Source organism: Zeus faber, assembly GCF_960531495.2.
Source record: "Zeus faber genome assembly, chromosome: 10".
NCBI lineage: Eukaryota > Metazoa > Chordata > Actinopteri > Zeiformes > Zeidae > Zeus > Zeus faber.
The window spans coordinates 26,694,762-26,717,051 of NC_137199.1; the positions used below are offsets into that span (position 1 = coordinate 26,694,762).

The 22,290-nt window shown below is 42.1% G+C and overlaps 2 protein-coding genes across 2 annotated transcripts in view; both read right to left on the reverse strand.

Moving 5' to 3' along the window:
• med12 (mediator complex subunit 12) overlaps nucleotides 1-14,940 on the reverse strand; it is a 39,003-nt gene extending 24,063 nt beyond the window's left edge. The window contains exons 1-15 of the mRNA XM_080007954.1: nucleotides 14,825-14,940; nucleotides 13,693-13,797; nucleotides 13,416-13,607; nucleotides 11,534-11,693; nucleotides 11,235-11,410; nucleotides 10,126-10,236; nucleotides 8,515-8,787; nucleotides 8,148-8,294; nucleotides 7,894-7,993; nucleotides 7,459-7,595; nucleotides 5,619-5,750; nucleotides 5,362-5,488; nucleotides 2,454-2,683; nucleotides 1,207-1,266; nucleotides 450-623 (exon numbers count right to left, since the gene is read on the reverse strand). Of these exons, the coding sequence (XP_079864080.1) occupies nucleotides 450-623; nucleotides 1,207-1,266; nucleotides 2,454-2,683; nucleotides 5,362-5,488; nucleotides 5,619-5,750; nucleotides 7,459-7,595; nucleotides 7,894-7,993; nucleotides 8,148-8,294; nucleotides 8,515-8,787; nucleotides 10,126-10,236; nucleotides 11,235-11,410; nucleotides 11,534-11,693; nucleotides 13,416-13,607; nucleotides 13,693-13,797; nucleotides 14,825-14,923 (2,223 nt within the window). The 5' untranslated portion in view covers nucleotides 14,924-14,940. The remainder of the gene's footprint in view (nucleotides 1-449; nucleotides 624-1,206; nucleotides 1,267-2,453; nucleotides 2,684-5,361; nucleotides 5,489-5,618; nucleotides 5,751-7,458; nucleotides 7,596-7,893; nucleotides 7,994-8,147; nucleotides 8,295-8,514; nucleotides 8,788-10,125; nucleotides 10,237-11,234; nucleotides 11,411-11,533; nucleotides 11,694-13,415; nucleotides 13,608-13,692; nucleotides 13,798-14,824) is intronic.
• Nucleotides 14,941-18,821: 3,881 nt separating this feature from the next.
• LOC307235973 (ATP-binding cassette sub-family C member 5) overlaps nucleotides 18,822-22,290 on the reverse strand; it is a 36,802-nt gene continuing 33,333 nt past the window's right edge. The window contains exons 26-30 of the mRNA XM_080008233.1: nucleotides 22,040-22,199; nucleotides 21,636-21,714; nucleotides 21,429-21,542; nucleotides 20,563-20,727; nucleotides 18,822-19,956 (exon numbers count right to left, since the gene is read on the reverse strand). Coding sequence (XP_079864359.1) covers nucleotides 19,852-19,956; nucleotides 20,563-20,727; nucleotides 21,429-21,542; nucleotides 21,636-21,714; nucleotides 22,040-22,199 — 623 coding nt within the window. The 3' untranslated portion in view covers nucleotides 18,822-19,851. The remainder of the gene's footprint in view (nucleotides 19,957-20,562; nucleotides 20,728-21,428; nucleotides 21,543-21,635; nucleotides 21,715-22,039; nucleotides 22,200-22,290) is intronic.

Consider the following 22,290-nt stretch of genomic DNA (forward strand, 5'->3'; position numbering starts at 1 on the left):
CTATATACTTATTTTCATATTAAACTGAATATCATAGAACAGCACCATCAGAAAATCCTAAAAAGCTCCACTCAAAGACAGCTCGAAAACATAATTAGTTGTAAATCGTCTTAACTTTTTACATCTAAAAACTTTTATTGGTCTCGCCCCAATTATTATTCATGCACTGTTCAGTCTTTAATGGTGCTCGGTTCAATGGGTGGGTAGCTTCCTAATGAGATGATTTCAACGATCGGAATATCTGATGACACATGACACACAAAAAACAGTTCAACTGAAATGGATGAACCAACCAAAAAAAATAAAAAATAAAAACACAAATTTCCACCTTTTATACAAAAGTTATTTTTTGTGAAGAGTGTAGAGACATTTTGTTCTAAGTCTTGGTAGAAAATATCAGTGTTTCGATTTCTGTCAACCTTAAACTGCTGGATGAGGATGGTACTTGCCTGCGGGATGGGGAAGTGTGTGGCGTACTGAATGTGGCGAGGCTGCTCGTACACCTGTGGGAAGGCCGGATCCATGCCCTTGTCCTTGCAGGCGCTCTTACTGTCCTGCTCCGCCGTAGGCTTCTCGGGGGAGGGGCTCCCCTTGGACTCACAGTGCATGGGGGGCGAGAACATCTGCAAGGACACAAGGTGGTTAAATTACCAAAGGTTGTACAGAGAGAGAACGAATCGAGTGTAGTAGCGGATGCAGCCGCTCTGTCGTTTATCACGCATTCTACTAGAACAGCGAATCCCAAACCTTTATATGAAGAGGTGCCCTTAGTAACGCTGTCACAATTATTACTTGCCTGACAGCAGTTATTTGAGCCGATATTCAATTATTTGTAAAATCCTTCAAATGACAGTTTTCATCAGTTGGGTTGAGGAAAATTAACTGTCGACCCAAACGTTTCTTAAAAAACAACCTTCAATGCCGATAACTAGCTATTCTGCAACAGGTAGACATGTATTTCTATGTTATTAAGTTTTATATTATGCCACTGAATTTGGCATAAAAAGAACAAATATGAGAAGCATATGTATCTATGTTTATCTGCCTATAATAAACTGCAGTGAGGTTTAAGATTTAACTTCAACCTTGCTGACAAAAGATGCAATATTGAAAAATTATAATTTTGCCACGGACCCCCTGCAATTCCATCAACTGGGTTGCGGACCCCAGTGCTAGACTACAGAATTCAACAAATGTTGGGCTTACCTCATCAAAATTTGCCCCGGAGATGTGATCTATCTCCATCGACTCCGACAGACCAGTATCCTGTTGAACAGAGACGTAATGTTAGTTAACCCACAGTGCTATATATTCATCCCCAAAGGGAAATATCCCGAACCAGTGGCGGTTGGTATAAATGGTATAAGTTTAAAATAAAATATCCCTGTGGAACACATATGTTCTCATATACTACGTCAATAACTACCGTGAATCAGATTATTTTTGTGAAAAATAAGTAATGTCAGTTTGAGTGCTGGAGTGTTCTAGCAGTGAACCAGTGAATTCCTCACTCGCCCCAAGTTCCGCATATCAGCCTATTACAGCCTATTGCTGCGTGTTGCATAAATTATATAGTGACACATCCCACGCCCAATCTGTAACGCATTGGGGCCAAAACATTTCAGCACCTTAATTTGAATACATTCACTCCATTGATCGAATTAACTAAGCGGCACGTGGAGTGATGAAAAGTTTGGCTCTGAATCAGTAAGATAAGCGTTTTGACCCAGTTCAGCCTGTTTTCTCACTCTGGCTGCAGTTTGAGGGAGTGACTCCCGACTCATGAGTCGTTCATTTCGATTAATTCACAATGAACGAGTCGTTCGTGGATGGATGTCCGCTCAGCACAATAATGAAATAAAATAATTAATAAAAGTGTGAAAGTGGACGAGAAGTGGCACAATTTTAAATAAAGTGGCTAGCATCAATATGAATAAGGTGGACTACTAAATCAATTATCCAGTTTTTATCAGAAATAATTTAAAAAGCAGAAAATAAAGTTTAGGTGACATTGGGAACTGTCAAAATGAAGAAGATTCCAGCTCTACAGAGACAATAAACTGGTAGGAAACACAGGTGCATAGAATGTGGATTGCGTTAAATGCTGTGGAGGACACATGATCATTACGTTGAGGTGCATTTCTCAATTTCTCCAGTTAAGCAGTTCTCTTTTTCAGATATCCAGTTAGCCGATCACCCGCCTGACACACAGGTGGCTCAGTACATTTCGTACTAAGACCAAAGAGCATTTTGGGCCCTACCGTGTGAACTTAAGAGATGGAATCCTGGGAGAGTGGGCTTTATAGTTTTACTGCTGTAACATGTAGAGGCTCTAAAATGTGAATCTGCAGTGTGAGTTATTGACAGATATTAGACTTTTATTAAGCCCTCCCACCCAACATCACCACCAGCCGCCACTGTCCCCAACAATATCTCCAATGTCTCTGACGTGCCTCCATCTTAATGCTGCTGCCGGCCTCCTGCTCCTTGCGTTCGGATTCGTCTGAGGGCTCGTCACTGGGGGAGCGTGGGCGCGGCAGGTGGGACTCTGAGGCCAGGTCGCCGCGGGAGATGAGCGTGCACATGTAGATGTTGTGGGAGAAGACGTCGTGGCGGATGAGCTCGCAGAACAGCAGCACCAGGTTGGAGAACTCAACTCGTTCGCTTTCATTCCCCGGCTCAGCTGCGAGAGAAGCAAAAATATTAATTACCTGCACATCATTAGTACTTAGAAGTTACATGTTGATTTTGGGGTTGGGTCCAAAATGTATTTTTCAACAAAGATGTAAAGGCAATTTTAAGTTTACAATTGCTTAATACTGCAAAAGGCACCCAAATCAACTCAAGTAAAAGGTCAAAAATCTCATAGTGCTACTTAAGATAAAATTTTGAGACTATTAATCCACAGGAGGGAAACTGAGGTGTTACGGAAGCTCCATAAGGGAATGTGCTACAGAGACACAGTAAGTACAGAAATAAAACATTTGTACACTGTTAAAGAGATATGAATACAAAAATAAATAGACAAATTAGACAAGCTGAGAAAAATATAGGTAGAGTTTACAAACAAATTAAAATAGAATAAAATCATATAATAAAGCAATGCAGCATGTAGTAATAATAATAACAATAATAAATATAGCTGCAGGTAGCAATACACCGGGTGCAGTTTAGTTATCCTAGGTACGTATTACAGGTTTCCAAATCTGCGCTCTGTGATTAACACGGATTCTTTCTTTAATCGCTCTCCTTTTGCAGGGACGGGGGCGGCGCCGGGCTCGGGTTGGGAGGAGTGCGTGTTCAGAGAGGAAGCACCAGCGCTCCTGCTGTACAATTGGCGTGTCACATGATTGAAGTTAAGTATTTACAGAGGTTTACCAAAGTAAACGAACTTTGGTAATTTTAGTGGTGACTTCTTTCCTTGAATTCAATTTTCAATAGGTTACGTTCTCATGAAATACGAAAATCGTTGGTGTATTTCTGTGACTGATAACAATTTCACAGGTTCTAGTTTTTCGATGCATTTCTGGTACATGAACACATCACTCATTCGCACAGTCGAGTGGACACGGACACTTTAAGCCCGAAAAATGCAAAGGAAAAAAATAGTTGAGTTGCAGTTGAGTCATGTAAGGTAAGTATAACAGGTTTCTGAGGGCCCATAAAACACATCATATTGCACTTACGTCATTGGATGTTGCTCTTGTGTCATTTAGTTTAAATGTTCCTCAGGAACGGTGTTTAAACAATTATGATCGTTCCTGGATCATGCAGTGCGGACTCAAAAGAAAGTAATGTGTGTGAATGAGTGTTTATAGTACAGTTTTCTGAATTTCCATTAAACCCAGCGTCGGCTCAGCAGGGCCCCAGACTAACTTTTTTCTCCGGAATCGCCCCGAAAAGCAATTTGAACCGCCCGAAGCGAATGTAAACTGTCCCAAAATCAAAATGTTGTTTCTTTTTTCTATAGTTGTTATTGGCATAATTAAACAACATTAACATATTGAGGAAATAATTATATTTATTTTGCTCCATTCAAAGAAAAAGGTTGAGAACAACATTTTTGATTTTCATTAAAAGATAAATATAACAAGGCTATAACATGATGAGGTATGACTTTTTTTTTTTTTTTCTTGGCTAGGAGCAGAGAACAGCATATTTACTGTAGTAAACATTAACAATAATTAAAAGTTTTTCATCAATGAAAACAATATTCTTCTTGAGGTGGTGCCTTGTTCAAAAGCCTATGAGATGTCACACTTTCCACAGCTCTACTTTCATGGAAAATATTATATATTATTGTTTGATAGTATCCAATAATTTCATATATGTTTTTGCTTTGTTTGATATTCCCCTGTGGTCATATCAAATTATTCGACTTTAAATAAGAAAATAACTATAATATTTAAATATTTATTTCATAATTGTGATTCAATGAAATGGATTAAAAATTTAAATGAATTTGAATATTTCAATTAAAAAAAAAAATTCAATTCCATATGAATGTTTCTGTTAAACTAAAGGGCTAACGAGCTAGCATTAGCTTTGGATGGGTTTCCTATTGTTCCCTATGGGCTGGATGGCTAGAATGGCTAACAGAGCTGGCGATGCCAGAGAACCAGAGAACCAAGTTACGAAGCAGGAAAACAACGGTGCTGCACCACAACCCCGCACTTAGCGGTGAAAGCCCCGCACAAAGCCCTGCACGTAGCCGCCCGACACAGAGAAGCGGGGACAGTGTGTCCCATTCCCTGTTAGCAGAGTCAGCCAAAGCCACTATGTGGGCGCTGAAGCGGGAAATAGTGTGTGTGTGAACTCACTGTCGTAGTAGAGAAAGCGAGCAGAGTGCATCTGGTACCAGATAATAAATGGATATTTGGCGTTAATGTTTTTTGGGGTTTCGGCCTGGCAGGCTGAAACATACATAGAAAAATTCCTTTGGTCCCGGGGAAGATCTCTGTTCGTCCCAAACCCATTTCCTATCGTCCCCGGGACACCATTAGTCTCGACCCCTGCTCGGGCCTTCTGTGAAAGCTATGCAGTCTTAGTGACCGGCTCACGTCGCTGGATGGGAATGTGCTCCGAAAGATGAAGCTCGGGCTTATATAACTTCCAATGATGATGTCACAAAGCGTACCCCTCCTCAAACTAATGAAATTAATAACGACAGTTTCACTCTTTCTGCTCCAAATGTAGATCGATATTGATCAACCTCGAATGACTAATGAGACCTCAACCATATCTGTGCATACTGCTGTTGTGGTTTTTTTTTTAAAAAGGTAAAAAAATTTCAAGATTGTTTTTAATAGTCAAAAGAAAATAATCCAGTAATGGAAAGAATATGTAAAAGAAAGGACTCACTCAGCGTGGGGGCCTGAGTGTCAAGGAACTGCAACAAAACATCTTGAAATACTGGTAGCGTGGCGGCCGATAGGGAGCCTGATGACACAGAACCCTTCTCGTCCACCACCTCCGACTCACCACACCTCTGCAAACACACACACACACACACACACACACACACACACACACACACACACACACAAAGACAATCTGTCAAATGTAATCACGGCTTTCACAGAGAGACAAAGCCATAATGGACATAAGTTCAGTGTAACCTCCGCCTCGATCTCCGCCTGCCTCTTCTCGAGCAGCTTGGCCACCACCATGGCACGGTGCCGGCCCGAGCGCTTGCAGCACACGGCCCACTCACAAAGCAGCGTCACCACCGCATCGTCGTCTGGCGACATCTAGAGACAAAGGCGTCATTAAATATTATGTCATATTATGCCAAATTAAACCACTAACATCTCAGGACAGAGTGAGTCTGTGACTCTTGGCGATGCGTACTGATAGTACAACATCACAACGTGACTATGTCTACTAACTTGTAACTCTCTTTAAAAATGTCCACAGAAAGTCAGGAAGTCAAATGAGATACAAATGGTTATCAGATGTACATGTGACCGGTGGAAGGAGTTTAAAGATCATTCATATGGGAATTACAGTTCAACGAACAGCAAGTCGTGACTAGGGCTGTACCCGACTCAGAACTTTGTCAGTCAAATTGGATTCGGCTGTTCAATGTGAATATTCGGCGGAGGGCACGGAGGAACCAGCACGAGCAATTGCTTGTGCCTCGGATTGGGTACAGAGACCTGGGCCCCAGGGCTAAATTATTAGACCGTAGTATCGATCGAAAACATTAACAAAATAGGGTTTCTATTTATTTAGGCTACATAACCCGTTACTAACTTGCAATAAAGAAAGATATTAGTCTAACAAGCATTTTCGCATTTCCTCTCTCTCTCTCTCTCTCTCTCTCCCCTGCTCCATTGCCGGAAATATGGAGATATGCGCAAAGGGGGCGGGGCTGGCTCCCTCTGCCTGGCTTTCACACACGCATGAGTAGATCCTGCTCTGAGTGAGTGACAATGGCACGGCCAGCACAGATTGCGCCCCGATCGCCCCCTCTCCATGCGTAATGTGCAGAAAATAAAGCAGTGTTAAATTCTGCTCTTGGTTTTAGTTTTTCCTCTTAAAAAATAAAAAAAAAAGAGAACGGATAAGAGTACCCTTTAAAGTACTGGATCGATAAACAGTATCGGTAAGAGTAATAGTACCATTAAAATCTTAACGATACCCATCCCTATTCGTGCCCCATCCCCACACTGTTTTTAGTTATTTAATTTGGAAGAACGGGGCACGGCTCTCCGTGTTGCTCTCTGCGATCCGAGCAAACAGAGAGTCTGATTAGTCACACATATGGTTAGTGTTTACATTAGGTATGTTTATGAGTCCCCTTATTTATAATTCCTCATTGAAATGTTATCCCTGTGCATTTTGTAAGCTTCTTTCTGTTTTATCCTGTTTAGGACTGCTCGACGTGAAGAATCTCAGTCAACCGAAGGCTTTTTGACTGATCAATCGACTCGTCGACATTCAGGGGGCAGCTCTAGTCGTAACCAGTAGGACCCCCAACTTGCCATGTCTCCGTTGAGCTTCAAATGTGAAACTATGTCCGATATGAGCAAATTACTAGCCTCTAAATCTTCACAAATACTGACAATTACCAGGAAAGGCTTATGTAATTATTATCAGTAGATGTGAGTTATAACAGGTTCAGAAAGGAAAAGTTCCGCTATGCTGAGGCAGCTCAGAAAATGCGTTAGTTGTATCTCAGAGTTGTTAATTAGCAAATCCAGATAATTACCCCAAAATACTAGGCTGGACTTTTATGTTCTGAACATAGAAGTCCCACCTTTGATTACCAAGCAGAGATTTAGTGTTGCTTTGTGTTAAAAGGTCACTGCTGATTGCCAACAAATCAAATTTGACCTATCAATAAACTCTTGCTCATTTAAAATTGATCCAATTAAGAATCTAAAGGACTCTGTAGCTCTAGGCATGACAGCATGCTCTCAATACAGCCAAAAACACACAGTAATCCTCCCTCACCTCATGACCGTCTTTACTCTGACCAGAGCCAAATATCCGGTTGTAGAGGGAGTCCAGTGAGTTGCTAAAGTCAGACTTCTCAAAGCTGTGGTTGTCTAGAACTTCCAGAGTGTGAAGGACCCTCCCGATAGTGAACCCTGGGGAGAGATTACACGGAGCCAGCTTCAATATTAATGTCTTCATGTTCTAGCAGAGCATTGCTTGATACCGTCTTGAGGTGAAAGCTTTGCTTGGTAGAAAGGATCAGGGATGAATCATCATAATATTGATATTGTGAGACTGCTGTCACAATTTTTACACAAATCGATTAATAATCAGCTCCAAAATATCATCATATTATCAATATTGCGGTTTTCGTCAAAGAAAATACTGTGATATTGGATTTATCAATATCACACAGCCCTACAAGGAAGGATGGGGTAATGACTTCCTTACCTGCTGTTGTTTCCTGGCATTTATCAAATGACCACCTGAACTCCACCGCCTGCCCTCGCTCCTTAACTTGTTCCTCAATTTCTCGCACCTTTGCGCGGACCTGAGGGGGAACAGGACCAGGAGGATCATCAGGGACCCATAGACAATAATTCAAACCAAAAATAAATTATACCCAACGCTTTGGCTTCTACCAAACATTCTTTTTACATAAATGAACAGAAGCACAGTAAAAAAACAGAAAGAAAGAAAAGTACCTGCTGTGTGAAGGCAGTGTTGGCCCCTGGCATGGGCAGGTTGGAAGGGGCGATGGGCAGGAGGTCCAGAGGGGAGCCTGTCTTGTTCCTGCTGTCTGTCAGAGAGTAGTGCCAGACCAGCGCACTGGGACAGCACAACACAATGCTCTGCATCGCGGAAAAAAGAAGCCAGAGAGGGAAAAAAGTAAAAATGACCAGAATTCTATATGAAACGTTTATCTTTAGGTTTATTGTAAATTATTTATTTCTATGACTTAATTGACCATTTGTTTTGATGTGTGCTTCTGTAATACAAAATTTCCTATGGAAATGAATAACATATCTATCCATCTATGTCCAAATAATGTTTAAAGAAAGGTTCTCGTGCCTGCAACATGCAGCTGAGCCCGAACACCAGCGGCCGATGCTGTGGGCAGATGTAGAAGTCGGTAAAAGGTGTCTGGGGCTGGTTCCCTCCTGACGGCTGGGAGGTGGGTGTGGGGGGAAGGGCGTTCCCTGGCTGAGCCAGGATGCCATGTGACGGGTGGCCACCCGAGCCGGGGCCCAGGCTCCCATCGCTTAGCAGCAGGTTGAGGCGCCTCGTGCAGAAGTAAGCCAATCTCCTTGACAGGTAAGCCGACTGCACAAATTCCCCCGAGTACTGTGGAAAGGGCAAGATTCACAAGATTATCTCCTGCAAGGCACATTCAAATTCCACGTGGTGTCACCGCAAACAGGAACTAGCCACTGAAAACAGCCAGCAGCACATGTCGGCATGCGCTGATACAATTATGACATCGAGTGAGGTTTATTTTATGTGGAAACTGCCCTTGGTCAATACAACAAAGGTGCCCTTGATCGCAGCAATCCCATCTGCTCACTTCCAACCTGAGGGTCTGTGAAAGGTGGAAGTACTATTATTTGGCCGATATATCGGCCATTATTAGACTTTCTTGACACATCTGGGTCGGCAGTTATGCAGCCGATGTGTCCCGATTTTTAAACATGTATAATTATCAAATAAACATTGATCATTTAAGCTGTACTTAAGTTACTCACTAAAATACGTGCATAAGTCCAACTACTTATTATAAATCCATCCATGTATTTATTAATGTTTAGACTCACGTTTAGTCACCGATGCGGCTTTCCAAGCAGGAAGCAATGCTGTGTTCATGGGAAACTCAGAAAACAAATTTGTTTTGGAAGTGATGATGCGTTCACAAAAACTCTAAAAATTACATTTTTTAAATATAATTAATGTTTAAATGTTTTTATTTATCAAAAAGTTGTGTTTATTTTTATTTATTTGTTTGCTTAGAAGTTAAATGTTCTCAAATATAGAAACTTTAAAAAATATATAATTTCAAAACTAATTAGTTTCGTAAGTGATGATGCGTTCAAGGAAATTTGGAAAGATATTTTTAAATGTAATTAAATTTCCTTTAAAGAAAATGTCATGTATCAAAAAGGTATTTCTGTGATTATTTTTATGTCAAAACATTAGTCATCGGCGGGCTAGGACTCTCAAAAAAATTCGCATCAGACCCAAAAATCTGGCATTGGTCGGGCTCTAATGAATGTTGTACCTTCATGGGAATGCTTGAATATCAAGTTGGGTCATAGCGGAATAAAACACGTTTGGATAATTGCAGGATGCAAATGACCAAATCACATCCTGTGAGTGAGCAGTACAAAGTAATGTGAAGAGTAGAGTGACGCTGAAGTGATCAATGGCCATAACAGCTGGGTATTGAAAATCAAGTTATTGTATAGACTGCATTACAGTTTTAATCTGTAGAATTATATTGTTATTATAATTATGCTATTTCTATTGTTGGTGGCGAGGTCTGCCTTTCCAGGCAAAAACACGCTGATCGGACATGTGCCAGAAGTGAACGGAAGTAAAATGTTTATTTATTTAAGCCAGACAGAGACGTTTTAGTCCATATTTTGGCTGATCCGATGGATGGATACAATGTCGGACTGATGCGTATACCTGCAACAGAAGCGGCAACAGCAGTCTGAGAAGCTCGTCTTCGCCCGGTCGCACCTTTTCAAAGCACTCCAGCACCCACGTCAGGAACTCATGTCTGTCTAGCATGCCATCCTACAACACAGACACACCCAAATAAGGGACCAGGCGCTATGGTTAGTTACTCCACTTAACATTCCCCTTTTTGGACCAGTCATGAATTTCATCAATTCTACACTTTGTAAAATATGTATGTAAACCTAATGTTGTTGTATGTAAACCGACGTCTGCAGAACATTGACGTAAACTTTCACCCGTCCCGCTGCATAATCACAATCATTTACTCCATTTCAAAACCAAGCTGTGATTTCAGCCAACCACGATGTACTGTTTAGGTTTAAATATTTGTTTAAATCACACTTGTTGATGTTGAGGAGGTCAGGGTTGTTTTCAAATTCAATCACAAGTTCAGCTTTTCTCAGTTATGGCTGTGGCTGGTGGAATGCCCTGTGTTTGACTGACAGGCACTTGACAAGACGTACATTTTCTAGCGGTTAGAAATGAAGTTTCTAACCACTCCAGTTCAAAATCAAGTGACAAACATTTTTAGTTTACAAATGTATAGTTCAATATTTTTACTGGAGTGAATAATTGAATAGTATTTTTACTGATTTTATATATAGTTACAAACAGTTGGCAACAACTTAATTTAGTCCCTGCCACCATACGGCTTGGGTATGTGAGTAGCCTACAGCCATGGAACTACAGAACGACTAGACTTTGCAGCAGAAAACATTCTTTGTCCCAACTGCAGACAATAACAACAACAGTGCATGTTTTTTAAATCCTACAATGCAATCTTGTTTCAAGACAGGACAATACAAACATTATAATGAAAACATGGCCAAATTTGACCTATTATGTATCTATATTTTAAGTCTCTAAGGAAAACATGGTCGACAATATCATTAGGACTGTTTAATATAACATTTTCAATTGATTTCATCCATTTCATATGGTTTTTCAAAAGAAGTATCCTCCCACCGTGTTATGTAAAACCACCTTGCCTCTTCTAGAAGCACTGGAAAAGCTAGAAGGGTTTAACTGTAAAAACATGGATATTGGGAACTGACCTGAAACATGAACATTGCTAGCTTCTCGTTATATTCCCACTGCTTCATGGCCGTCTCCACCTCAGCGGGGGTGGATGGCAGTGGGGACCCACAGCCCTGGGTGGGCGACAGCCTGTAGAACTCAGCCACCTTCTGGAGCTGCTCCCACAGATACTTAGTGATGATCTGGGTCCATTCTACACACACAGAAATGTAATCCCGAGATATGTGTGGGTATGTTCTCTGTGAAGAGGCACTCACAGAAGGACTTCACAGCAAATATAGCGTTCACTAAAAGCCGTCGTTCTTGGTTGTCTTACCTATACAGGGATCGATCACATGCCTTTTCTTCACTTTAGTTTCTGTGATGGCAGCGTGGTATGCACAGGTCATCTTTATCATCCACGCTGAGCGCATCACAGGAACTGAGTACTTAGCAAGGTATCCAAAAACTTCTTCCTTTTTGCTGAAGATTGGAACCTGTGGGGGAATGAAAGTACATTGCTATAGTACAGTCCCTTTTATGAATAAATTATCTATGAATTGAAACATTTCTTCCCTGAACCAAAGGAGTAATTACAGCAACATTGAATGAGCAATGCACATAGATATGTCTAATTAGGGGTGAGATTACTTTAATAAATTGATTTAAATGAACAACAGAAAATCCATTGAATTAAAATTTTGGTACTGGACTATTGGTTTAGTGATATATTGTGTAAGAAACTTGCACTTTGACCCAAAGGGTGAACCCCTGTCTCTGTTCCATCTAATAAAATGAAAAATGATGTTTCAGACAGCTGGGCAAAATATGAAGCCATTTAAAAATGGCTGTTCAGTTAACATGCAATGAGCATTAATCATAACTTTGTAGCATACCTTATTTTACGGTTATTTATGGTCTGAATTAATGACATAGATTGAAAAATAATCGGTGTAATCTATGATTAAAATAATTAGTAACAGACCTAAATCTAATCTTGTAAAAGAAAAAAAAAAGCTGATTTAAGTAATACATTTGTTCTCTGCTAGTGTGTTTTGTTCTGTGCAACACAACACAAAAATCCTAAATGAGAACAAAAACAATAAAAGCACAGTATGATTCCCCCATCCAGGTTTTAATAAGTTATTGCCAGGAAGAAAACACTCTGGATAATGATTGTGCTGGAAGTTTGCCTCAGTAATTTGGGTGATTATATGCCTGCAACTTTATTGGTTCCAGGTTTGTTTACATTTTAACTTCCTTTAATAACTCATTCATCAGGCAGTGCAGACCGATCAATGATATGGAAGCAAGAGACTTCCATATCATGAATAGAAATAATGCAATTATGATGGGGAATTTCACATAACATTGATTCATCTCAAAGTATAAAGAAGGGCTAAATGATTCATGGATTAGAGGGTTTGATTTTACAAATTGTATAAGCTGCAACCTTTTTAGTTACATAGTTATCAATGCAGTCTGTCCGGTTTGTGTACTCTGCATGTGCCAGAGTGCAGGTTGGCTTTCTAAGGAGAAGTTCATTTTAGTGAGACACTACGTTTAAATGGAAAAACTCCACCCGCTCGCTGAACAGAGTAATACAAATAAACTCTGCCTCTGGGGATTCTGACCAACTAGCACCAGCCCAACTAGCACTAGCACCACTGTACAGTGGAGGGGAAACAAGACCAATGTGGCTAGCGTTGCAACCTTGTTGACAGATTTATCTAAAACAAAAACTGCCAAAAATCGAGTGACTATTTTGTCCATTTAGTATTATCCAAACTCCAAAAGTTGACATTGTTGACATAAATGACCTTGGTGGTTGAAAGTACTGCTAATGACACTGTAACCTGAACCTGACAAACAACATATTGTATTCCACCAAATATATTCTTATATCTTTTCAAAATCCTATTCTATTTCAAGAATCTGGTGTAGGGGCATCATGTTGAACTATATGTTAAAATAATGCTTGGTTTCGGATCAAAGTTTCGAAATAAATAACGATTTCAGGCTTCATGTGCTGGGTCTCTCGTCAATCACTTAGACTACAGGGTACTGGATCAGAATAAGAGAAAGTTTTAGTTTCATGCCAGTAGCAATGAAAGACAATAAAGGCTATTTTCGAATTATTGCCCAGACCTAGCATGCTGTTATGATTTGTTTTAATGTGTACAACTACTTGTGGAACGCAGTAAACGTAGCCGTCTCACCTTCTTTGCCAGTTGTGTCAGGGGTTTTGTTCCGGCCAAATCTGTGAACCAATTGTTGATGGAGCTCTGCGACCTGGCTGTGACGAGCCAGAAGTTATCCTTCTGGTTGACCTGTGGCTTACGCTTCCCGGTGTCTGGGAATGTGTTGTAGCGTAGTTTCTCAGCAATGATGCTGCTGAAATTTGAACTGATCTGTGGGTGTAAACAATCACGTTAGCCAAAGTGAAATCACAAACAAAAAAAAGGTCGTCGCTGAGAAAATGGTCTGATTCATTACCTTTGAGGGGTTGAAGTTGACATTTTTTGCACTGCCATGCTCATCTCCGGACACAGCAGGTTGGTTATTGAATCCTTGCTTTACGTTTAATGCAGTCAATTCATCCTAAAACCAGAGCCAGAATCGGTTTCATTCACAGACAAGTAGCATAAAAAGAGACGAGCAATCGAGAGAACAAACTGAAAAACAAAATGTACAAATATACAAACTGTGTTCTATGCACAAGATAATTGAAGGCTGTGACAGGAGGCTAATGCCACTTCGTTTCAAAATAAACAAAGGTTCCAAAATAAAGATGACGAAATGAACAAATACAAATTTGCTTAGCAAACTCCTTATGCCAGTTAACAGTTTTACCAGTTTTTCCAGCATTTTCAACAAAATATTCCTCCAGTAAGCAATGTAGTGGTTACCCCGTTCCCATCTCTGCCAAGTACCCACACATCATCTGACCCTGGTTAAAGAGGCTTCAGTTGCAGATCAATTTTCCACTAAAATCGAGCTGAAGATAACCTCCCGAAGACTGAGATCACCTACAACGCCAACACAATTACCATTGAGTCTGCACTAACATGGCAATATATAGTAAACCTAAACAATGACGAACCAACAGAAAGAAATGGCAAAATACAATAAACCTAAAACAAAACAAGTTAGAAGAATAGAGTTGCATTATACAACGAACCTAAAAAAAACTAACTAAAAACAGAAAAAAAACACAATATGAAATATGGCTAAAAATATATATAAAAATTAAAAAAATAAAAGAATAATTGGCAATATGCAATCAACCTAGAAATGAACCAGACAAAATAAGCACATTAAAAAAAAGGGCCACAAAACAAACACAGGCTGTTCTACCCAAAGGAGACATTCCTACAGGGGGATGAGCAGCGACGGGGCCGGGACAAACCGGTGGTTAACCGGTTGTTTTGGCAGCGATGTGGCGAGCTAACAGCCTGACACCCAGCCTGGCTGCTGCTCATTGTTATTGAGGCCCGGGTCCTCCGCTCTGCTGGCTAACAGCCTAGCCTAGCCTAGCTTGTCTTTGCACAGTTCCCCCAGCTCGGGACCTGTGCTCCGATTCAAACCCCTCTCGGTCGGCGCCGGCACCCAAATAACGCGCACCGACCTCTTTCTGTTTGGGGTCCTGGGGATACACGTCCGGGGGGCCGAGTCGGGGCCTCTTGAGAGGCCGGTGCTCGTAACTTAGTATCCCGAAGGCAGCCATCAATCCAGCGGCATCACAGCCGGGGCTCCGCTTGAAGCTTCCTCTGCGCCGCCGCTCGGAGCAGCAACGGCGACCCCGCTCACTTCCTGCCTGGCTCGGCGGCACCGGGCCTTCAAAGTAAAAGCAGCGCGGAGCGAGCGGCGCCTGTGCGGGTTCCCCACGTCTTTCACCTCGACGCACGAACGTGATCAAAAAACACCCCAATAAACTGTGTCAACAGCGCGGACCGACATTGGGAGGTGGTGACGTGGAAGAGAATTAAGGCCACTGAGAAAGTGAAAGATATTATTGTATTTCTAGAGTAAATATTGAAAGGACGAGATAAAAGTCGTACGTGTAATTCGGGGGGGGGGGGGGGGGGGAGTATCGGGGGGGATATCGTCAACTTTTTTTAATGTCGACATTTCGACATTAAATATGACGAGGGAAAACTTTTTCGAGAACAAGGTGAAAATGGGAGAGGATGGGGCGGCTCCGTGCTACTACGGGGGTTGTGGCGATGTCCTTTCAGCTCGTCGAACACCGTCCTTCTCCGTCGTTTCTTGTCCCTGTCTGCGTCCATCTCTAGTCCAGGTGCGAAGGACGAGCGCGAAACAACGAACTGCGAATACGGACAACGAATACGTGTCCTGTACGTAGGCCCGGTTCATTTGCTCATAACCTAACATGTGGTAAATACTGATCAAACTGATAACATACTAAACACGTAATACTTACCGAACAACCGATGAGCCATTCTGTCATTGTACAATTACAAAGTTGTGGATTGGTTTAGATAAAAAACAAAAAAAGACTGAATTTGTTTTAAGGCTACTAATGTGATATGTAAAAGTGGTAAACTGATGTGTGCTCCTTTTTTTTTAAGCATTTTTTAAGCCATTCAATGTACAGTATTTATGTTTTCTATATTTGCTACTCTATATGCCATTTCCATTGTTGGTGGCGGGGTCCGCCTTTCCCGGCATGGACACACAGATCAGGCAGATAGGGTGTGATAACGTTATTTATTACTACTTGTGGCGGGCCAAGGGTCAAGCCGCCGCTGCGGACAGGCGGTGCAGGCTCCCATCCGGGACCAGGAAGTCATTTAGCTTTTGTTTGTCCCCGCAGTGAGAGAGATGCGTGCTTGAGGGACACGCGTGCGCCTAAGATCCGCCCTACTAGACTCCTTCCCCGTTCGCCGGCGAGCCTTTGATTTCCACCCAAATTTACCACCTAAGCCCTCTTAAAGAATGTAGAGAAGGCGTGCCCGTCTCGGCGTACCCCAGGTGGATAAGACCGCTGCGGTCGTAAACACGCCGAGACTCAAGACTAAGGATGTAAAGCAGTTTTTGGGGCTGGCCCGGTACTATAGGAGGTTTGTGCCGGAGTTTGCACTGACCTAGCTCGAAAGGGTGCTCAAGATCCGGTCCGGTGGTCAGATTAAAGGCAGCTCTCTGTGGGGAGCCTGTACTGCATACCCCTAACTTTGCTCTCCCTTTCTGTCTCCAGACGGACGCGTCGGACTGGGGGCTCGGGGCCGTTCTGTCCCAGGAGGTCGAGGGTGTGGCCGGGCCGGCGCTGTACCTCAGCCGCAGGAATGCAGAGTGGGAGACAAGGTACAGCAGCGTAGAGAAGGAATGTCTGGCAATAAAGTGGGCCGTCACCACCCTCCACTTTTACCTCCTGGGTAGGGCCTTCACCCTCTATTCGGACAATGTCCCACTACAATGGCTCCACCGTAGGAAAGGCACCAATGCACGGATCACCCAATGGTACCGGGCCTTCCAGCCCTTCAGCTTCCGGATGGTCCACAGACCGGGCGCCCAGATGGTCTTAGTCGACTTTCACTCCCGGTCCGGGGTAGTCGGCCGGACAGCACCCGGCCTAAATGCGATGGTGGGGGTATGTGGCGGACCAAGGGGTCAAGCCGCCGCTGCAGACAGGCTCCCATCCCAGGGCTGCTTAGCTGCTGCGGATCGGGCAAATCAACGGAGGGGCTCCGCTGATTCGTCCAATCCAGGACCAGGAAGTAATTTAGGGTTTGTTTTTCCCCGCAGCGAGGAAGATGCGTGCTTGTGGGACACGCGTGTGGACCAGGCGAGACGAGCGCTGAGCATAACGAGCCGGACACATCACGGTGGCAGAGCGCCTAAGCTCCGCCTTTCTGGACTCTTTCCCCGTTTGCCAGCAAGCCTTTGATTTTTACCTTTTGGCCCACGAGCCGCCTTTTGTTTAAATAATTAATGAATACACGCCAACAGCCGCTGTTTTGCCTCCACCTGCCTCCTCTCTCATTCCCTGGCCCTGGGCCACACACGTCCACCCTATCCTATCTAGTGGCCAACCGACTGATCGTCAGCGCATTTTTATATAATTGGCATCAGCCGATGCCTGCGCTCATAAGGCCGATAAACAAATAATGTCTGCAGACTAACATTGTCGGAAATATCGATTTCTCTACAAAATATATATTCTGAATTGAAACTGTTTCAATACTCATTTTCCGCACTTTCCAGCAATTACCGATACCGGTAATTGCTGCGCTTCCTCATTCTCTCTTCTCTCCGACAGCCGGTTGACCCACACACCGCTGCAGCGCCCACACAGCCCCGCCTCCTCTCACTCGCTCGCTACTTTCACTTGTCTCATTTCCTCCGGTGTGTTATGTACTTGCTATTAATAGTTTTTGAAAGAAAACAGCAGGAGCGCTCTTTAGAAAAACGTCACATTTGAGGCAAAACGTAAACCTCACTCAGAGAATTCGAGTGTTTTTTTCCCTCTTCTAGATAGCTGCACCATGCGTGCGTTCCTGGTTGCCTGTGTTTTTATTTTGGATCTATTTATTTTTGTGTGTTTCCTAACTTGCATGAAACAACATTTTTACAACACAACACGGTTCTTTTTAGTTTTGGTTCAATAAGGGAACTGAGCCGCAGGGGGATGCACAGTGGAGCGCAGATCGCAGGCGTCCCGCCCCGGATAATCCGATGCCAAAACAAAACTTTGTGAAAAAGACACAAAAAAAACGTATGAATGAAAAATGAACGCTTAAAAAGATAACAACACAGCACATAAAAAGGGCACCATGCACGTCAGGGGGCAGAAGCTCGGGCACCCTTAGCCACGCCTGCCTATGTGTCCCGTGCTGAGCATTTCCCGAGCAGACTTTAATATGACGATGTTTATTATTAAAAAAATATTGTTTATTTTTCATTCGTACGTTTTTTTTTTAGTTTTTTTTTTAAACAAAGTTTTGTTCTATGATTACCTGTGGACATTTTAGTTGATACATTTTTCTATTTTAAATAAGTGCATTGCAGAGACAATGCAGAGGATAATAATAAATTAAATAAATTAATTTATGTTCAGAAATGTTGTCTCATTTGTTATTATTAAATTGTTGTATTTTATCAAATGCTAAAAAAACATGATATCGGCAGTATATATGGGCCATTGGCCATTGAAAAACCCATATCGGTCAACCACTAATTATTACGGTTGCCTGAATTGTACATTTAATTCACTAGGTATTTGGTAGCTAGTGCTGTATCATTTATCAATACATCTCAAAGCTACATTATTACAGGTGTTGTGGTAGAATATTATCTTTTGGCCTTACCAAGCCCAACTGAAACTACTGACAGTACATGACACAGTGCGACACATTGAATTTGAGCTTTGAGTGTTGGGAAAGAAATTATACTCCAGTGCAGGAATATTACTCCCTTGCATGAGTATTATCTACAACATACAGTAGGAATTGAGCGACGTGTGGCTGACCAGTGTGTATTGCATTTTAAAAAACAAAGCAGTTCATGACCAGGGGAACAGCCAACCACCAGGCTGTGTAACATGATAAATCCTTGAAAATATTTTCAACAAAACTTCAAAACTATTTCAGGCAATAAAGCGTTCGCTTGTATAAAAATACCTTTAATTCTTTGTTTTATATATCAAAACAATCAAACAAATATAATAAGACATAGCAAAATTACAATCTCAGGTCTTGTACAAAGGCAATCTTGAAATTTCCTCAATGCAATAGAGAAAAATATTGCACTCTTCCAGTTTGATGAGCTTTGAATTCATTAAACAGCAGATGTTTAGTCTCAATCTTAAAAAAAAACAAAAAAAACAAAGGAACATTAATTTAAAAGGCAGTGGCTCATACTCACTGATTTTAGATCTCTACCATTTTTTAAACAGGGTCCAAGTGCCTGCAAGTTGGTGTCATTATGCTTTGTTATACATGAAACTATCAAAATTAGTCCATATGTACATTTGGGCTCTGAAATCACATATTGCACGGCCGTTCATTCAATTAAAGCATTTCACATGACAATTTCAGTCGGACAGAATTATTTAACAATGGAAACTGATACGGTGCTTTTAAGTTAAGTCAGTTATCATTGATATTTGCTCCAAAATACATTGTAATGACAAAGAAATCCTTCAAGTTGTTCATATCAGTAAAGCTGCACCTTGTGGACCGAAAAACATCCCCAGTCACAATGGCTTATACTGTAGAACCACCGCCCCTCCTCATTCTACACATCTACACTGTGAAGAGTCAATTCAAAAAATCTACTAAACATACCGCAAGTCTGAATGAGGACCTCAGACAGGTGGATTACTCCACTATTCCATTACTGAGGAATATAAAGTGCCATTGTCAGAGCAACGCTCTGTTTCGCTACAGTTCATTTTTTGTCACCAAGCAAAGAACAAAGGCTGCCTTGTCTTTTTTTTTTTGCATAGCTGTAAATACCCTTAGTTGTGTCCCATGAAAATATAGTTATCACTAAGTCTTTGGTTTTTAAAACCAACATGTATAAAATAACAGATTTACTCTGTGGCAGGATAGATTCTTTTTTGTGCAACTCAGACATTGAGAGGGCTATATATAAATATAAATATATCTCTCAATGTCTTACTTTTTTATGGTATCAGCGAACGGTCACATCCATGCTGGCCTCTGATGCTTCTATCATGGCTCTGAACCTGGAATTCTCATCGGCCAGTAAGGCTGCAGGGCTGTCGAACTCCATGATCTATTATGAGGGGAAGAGGAATGAGGGGGGGGGGCAGTTATTACATGCATGCAATACCATTGAAAATATAACAGGACACACACACACACACACACACACACACACACACACACACACACACACACACACACACAGTTGTAAGTGACAAACAGAGCTTAATTTGAGGAGTTAATGACTCTTTAGACCTTGCTTGAACTTTGAACCCTTTTCAACAAAAGGTGACCACGGAAGATGACTATGTGTTTTGTAAGCAGTCAGTCTTCTTGTGTTGTTTTCCGTCAAGACCCACACGTTGTTTATAGTTAGTCACTGTGTTGTTTCGAAATGCATTATGGGTTATTTATGCCAGTGTGCGTTGCTTATCACAATATTTAATCAGATGTAGCATCCTGGTAATTTCTGCATTATTATGGATTGGGACATAGTAAACACTAATTTGATGTCCTCAATAGTATGATACTATGCTGATCTGGGTGCAGAGCCTGACTTACCAAGATTGGGCAAAGGGAAAAAAAACACACTACAAACATCCTACAAGGGGTTAGGGTTGGGAACATTGTGAATGTTCTTCCAGCCCAGTACAACAGACCCCAGTTTGTGACCCACCTGCCCGCTGTCCAGCACCATGACTCTGCTGCAGCTCATCACTGTGTTGAGTCTGTGAGCGATGATCAGCGTAGTGCAGCCGCCGAAGGAACAGCGGATCGTCTCCTGGATCAGCCGGTCCGTCTCAGTGTCGATGGCCGCCGTCGCCTCATCCAACAGTAGGATCTGGCAATGCCAACATAAAAACCAGAGATGAAGTACAACATTCCTAAATGATCAAAGAGACTTTTCACCCGTGGTTCCACTGCACAATTATGAGAAATGCCAAGAAGTGGGCGAGCAGGGGGTTTATCTGCCCTGTGACTTCAAGATATAATGTTACTAAATGTAAATTGAAAAATAGGTTAAAAGGTAAGTAGTAAAATGTATTAAAAGTAATTAAAGTGCAAGGTTTTGCATGGCTTTCAAAAACTCAGTGCAAGGTCCTCTCCTTCTTTTCCTTACATTTAAAAAAATATGTGCGGTAAAGAGCCACTCAAAGTTCTCCTCTACATCAGCATCCTCCCTGCACGATTTGTGCTGATTCACACTGAGTATCTCTAATGCCGATTTGATCATTTGTAGAGAAACAATAACATGAAGTCATACCTCAGTTTCTGTGCAAAATGAAATATTGCACTGCATATCTTTCTATTCAAGATGTAAGCACAACATTAACCACCGGGTGGCAGTGATGCCACAGGATCTTGCATCAAAGTGATGAACGTGAGAAAATGTGACTGGTAAAGGCTTGTTTTTTGTTTTTGTTTTTTTTCCTCCAGTCCAAAATATAAAATCAACTCTTCACCAAAGCAGCTATAATCACCCTCCGCCCCTCGCTGCGATGGAGCGTGAAACGTGACACGGCGGCGTGACACAATCAGTACCTTGCTGTGCCTCAGTAGGGCTCTGGCCACACACAGCAGCTGCCTCTCTCCCACCGAGAAGTTGTCTCCGTTCTCCGTCACCTCCGAGTGCATCGAGTGAGGCATTTGGCTGACCTGAGGAGAGACCAGTGGGGGTATGTGTAAACACTCTGTATCAAGCAAGTTTTTACCATTATTCTGGTTTCGGAGATCTTATTAGCCACCTACCATCTCTTTTATGTGTGTCTTCTCAAGTGCTTCCCATATCTGGGCGTCGGAGTATTGACCCCACGGGTCCAAATTGGTCCTGTTGGAAGATGAAAAACCTTTCAGCAAGGGTGGTGGTTAAAGGACATTCCCGTGTAACTATTTCACAGGTTCCAAAGCAGAGATTCAATCAAACATTGATGCACTCAGAATCTGCCCCCAATACACTTGATACCAGAGCATCTCTACTTAAATGGAAACTCTGGTATTATTTTGGCCTCAACCAAATTTTCCGATCACTGCGAGTCCCCCCGTGTTATTGGGAGAATAGCTTCAGCCGACAGATGGTCGAGGCTGGACCAGCGGGCTGCCAAAATAAGACAGAAATGAATAAGGTCTGTAAATATACAACCTGTTACACCAACCTGACTGTGCCGATGAAGAGAACGGGCTCTTGGGGAATGATGGCCAGCTTGCTCCGCAGATCGTCCAGCCCGATATCCGCAATGTTGATTCCGTCAATGGTGATGGACCCTCCCATCAGCTCCACCAGTCTGAAAAGAGCGACGCCGAGAGAGGACTTTCCTGCCAAGACATCAGAACAAAAAAACTCTTGTCAACCAAGACAAACCTTTTCCTCACAGTTGAACATTTGGCAACTCAAGGCAGGAAAGTG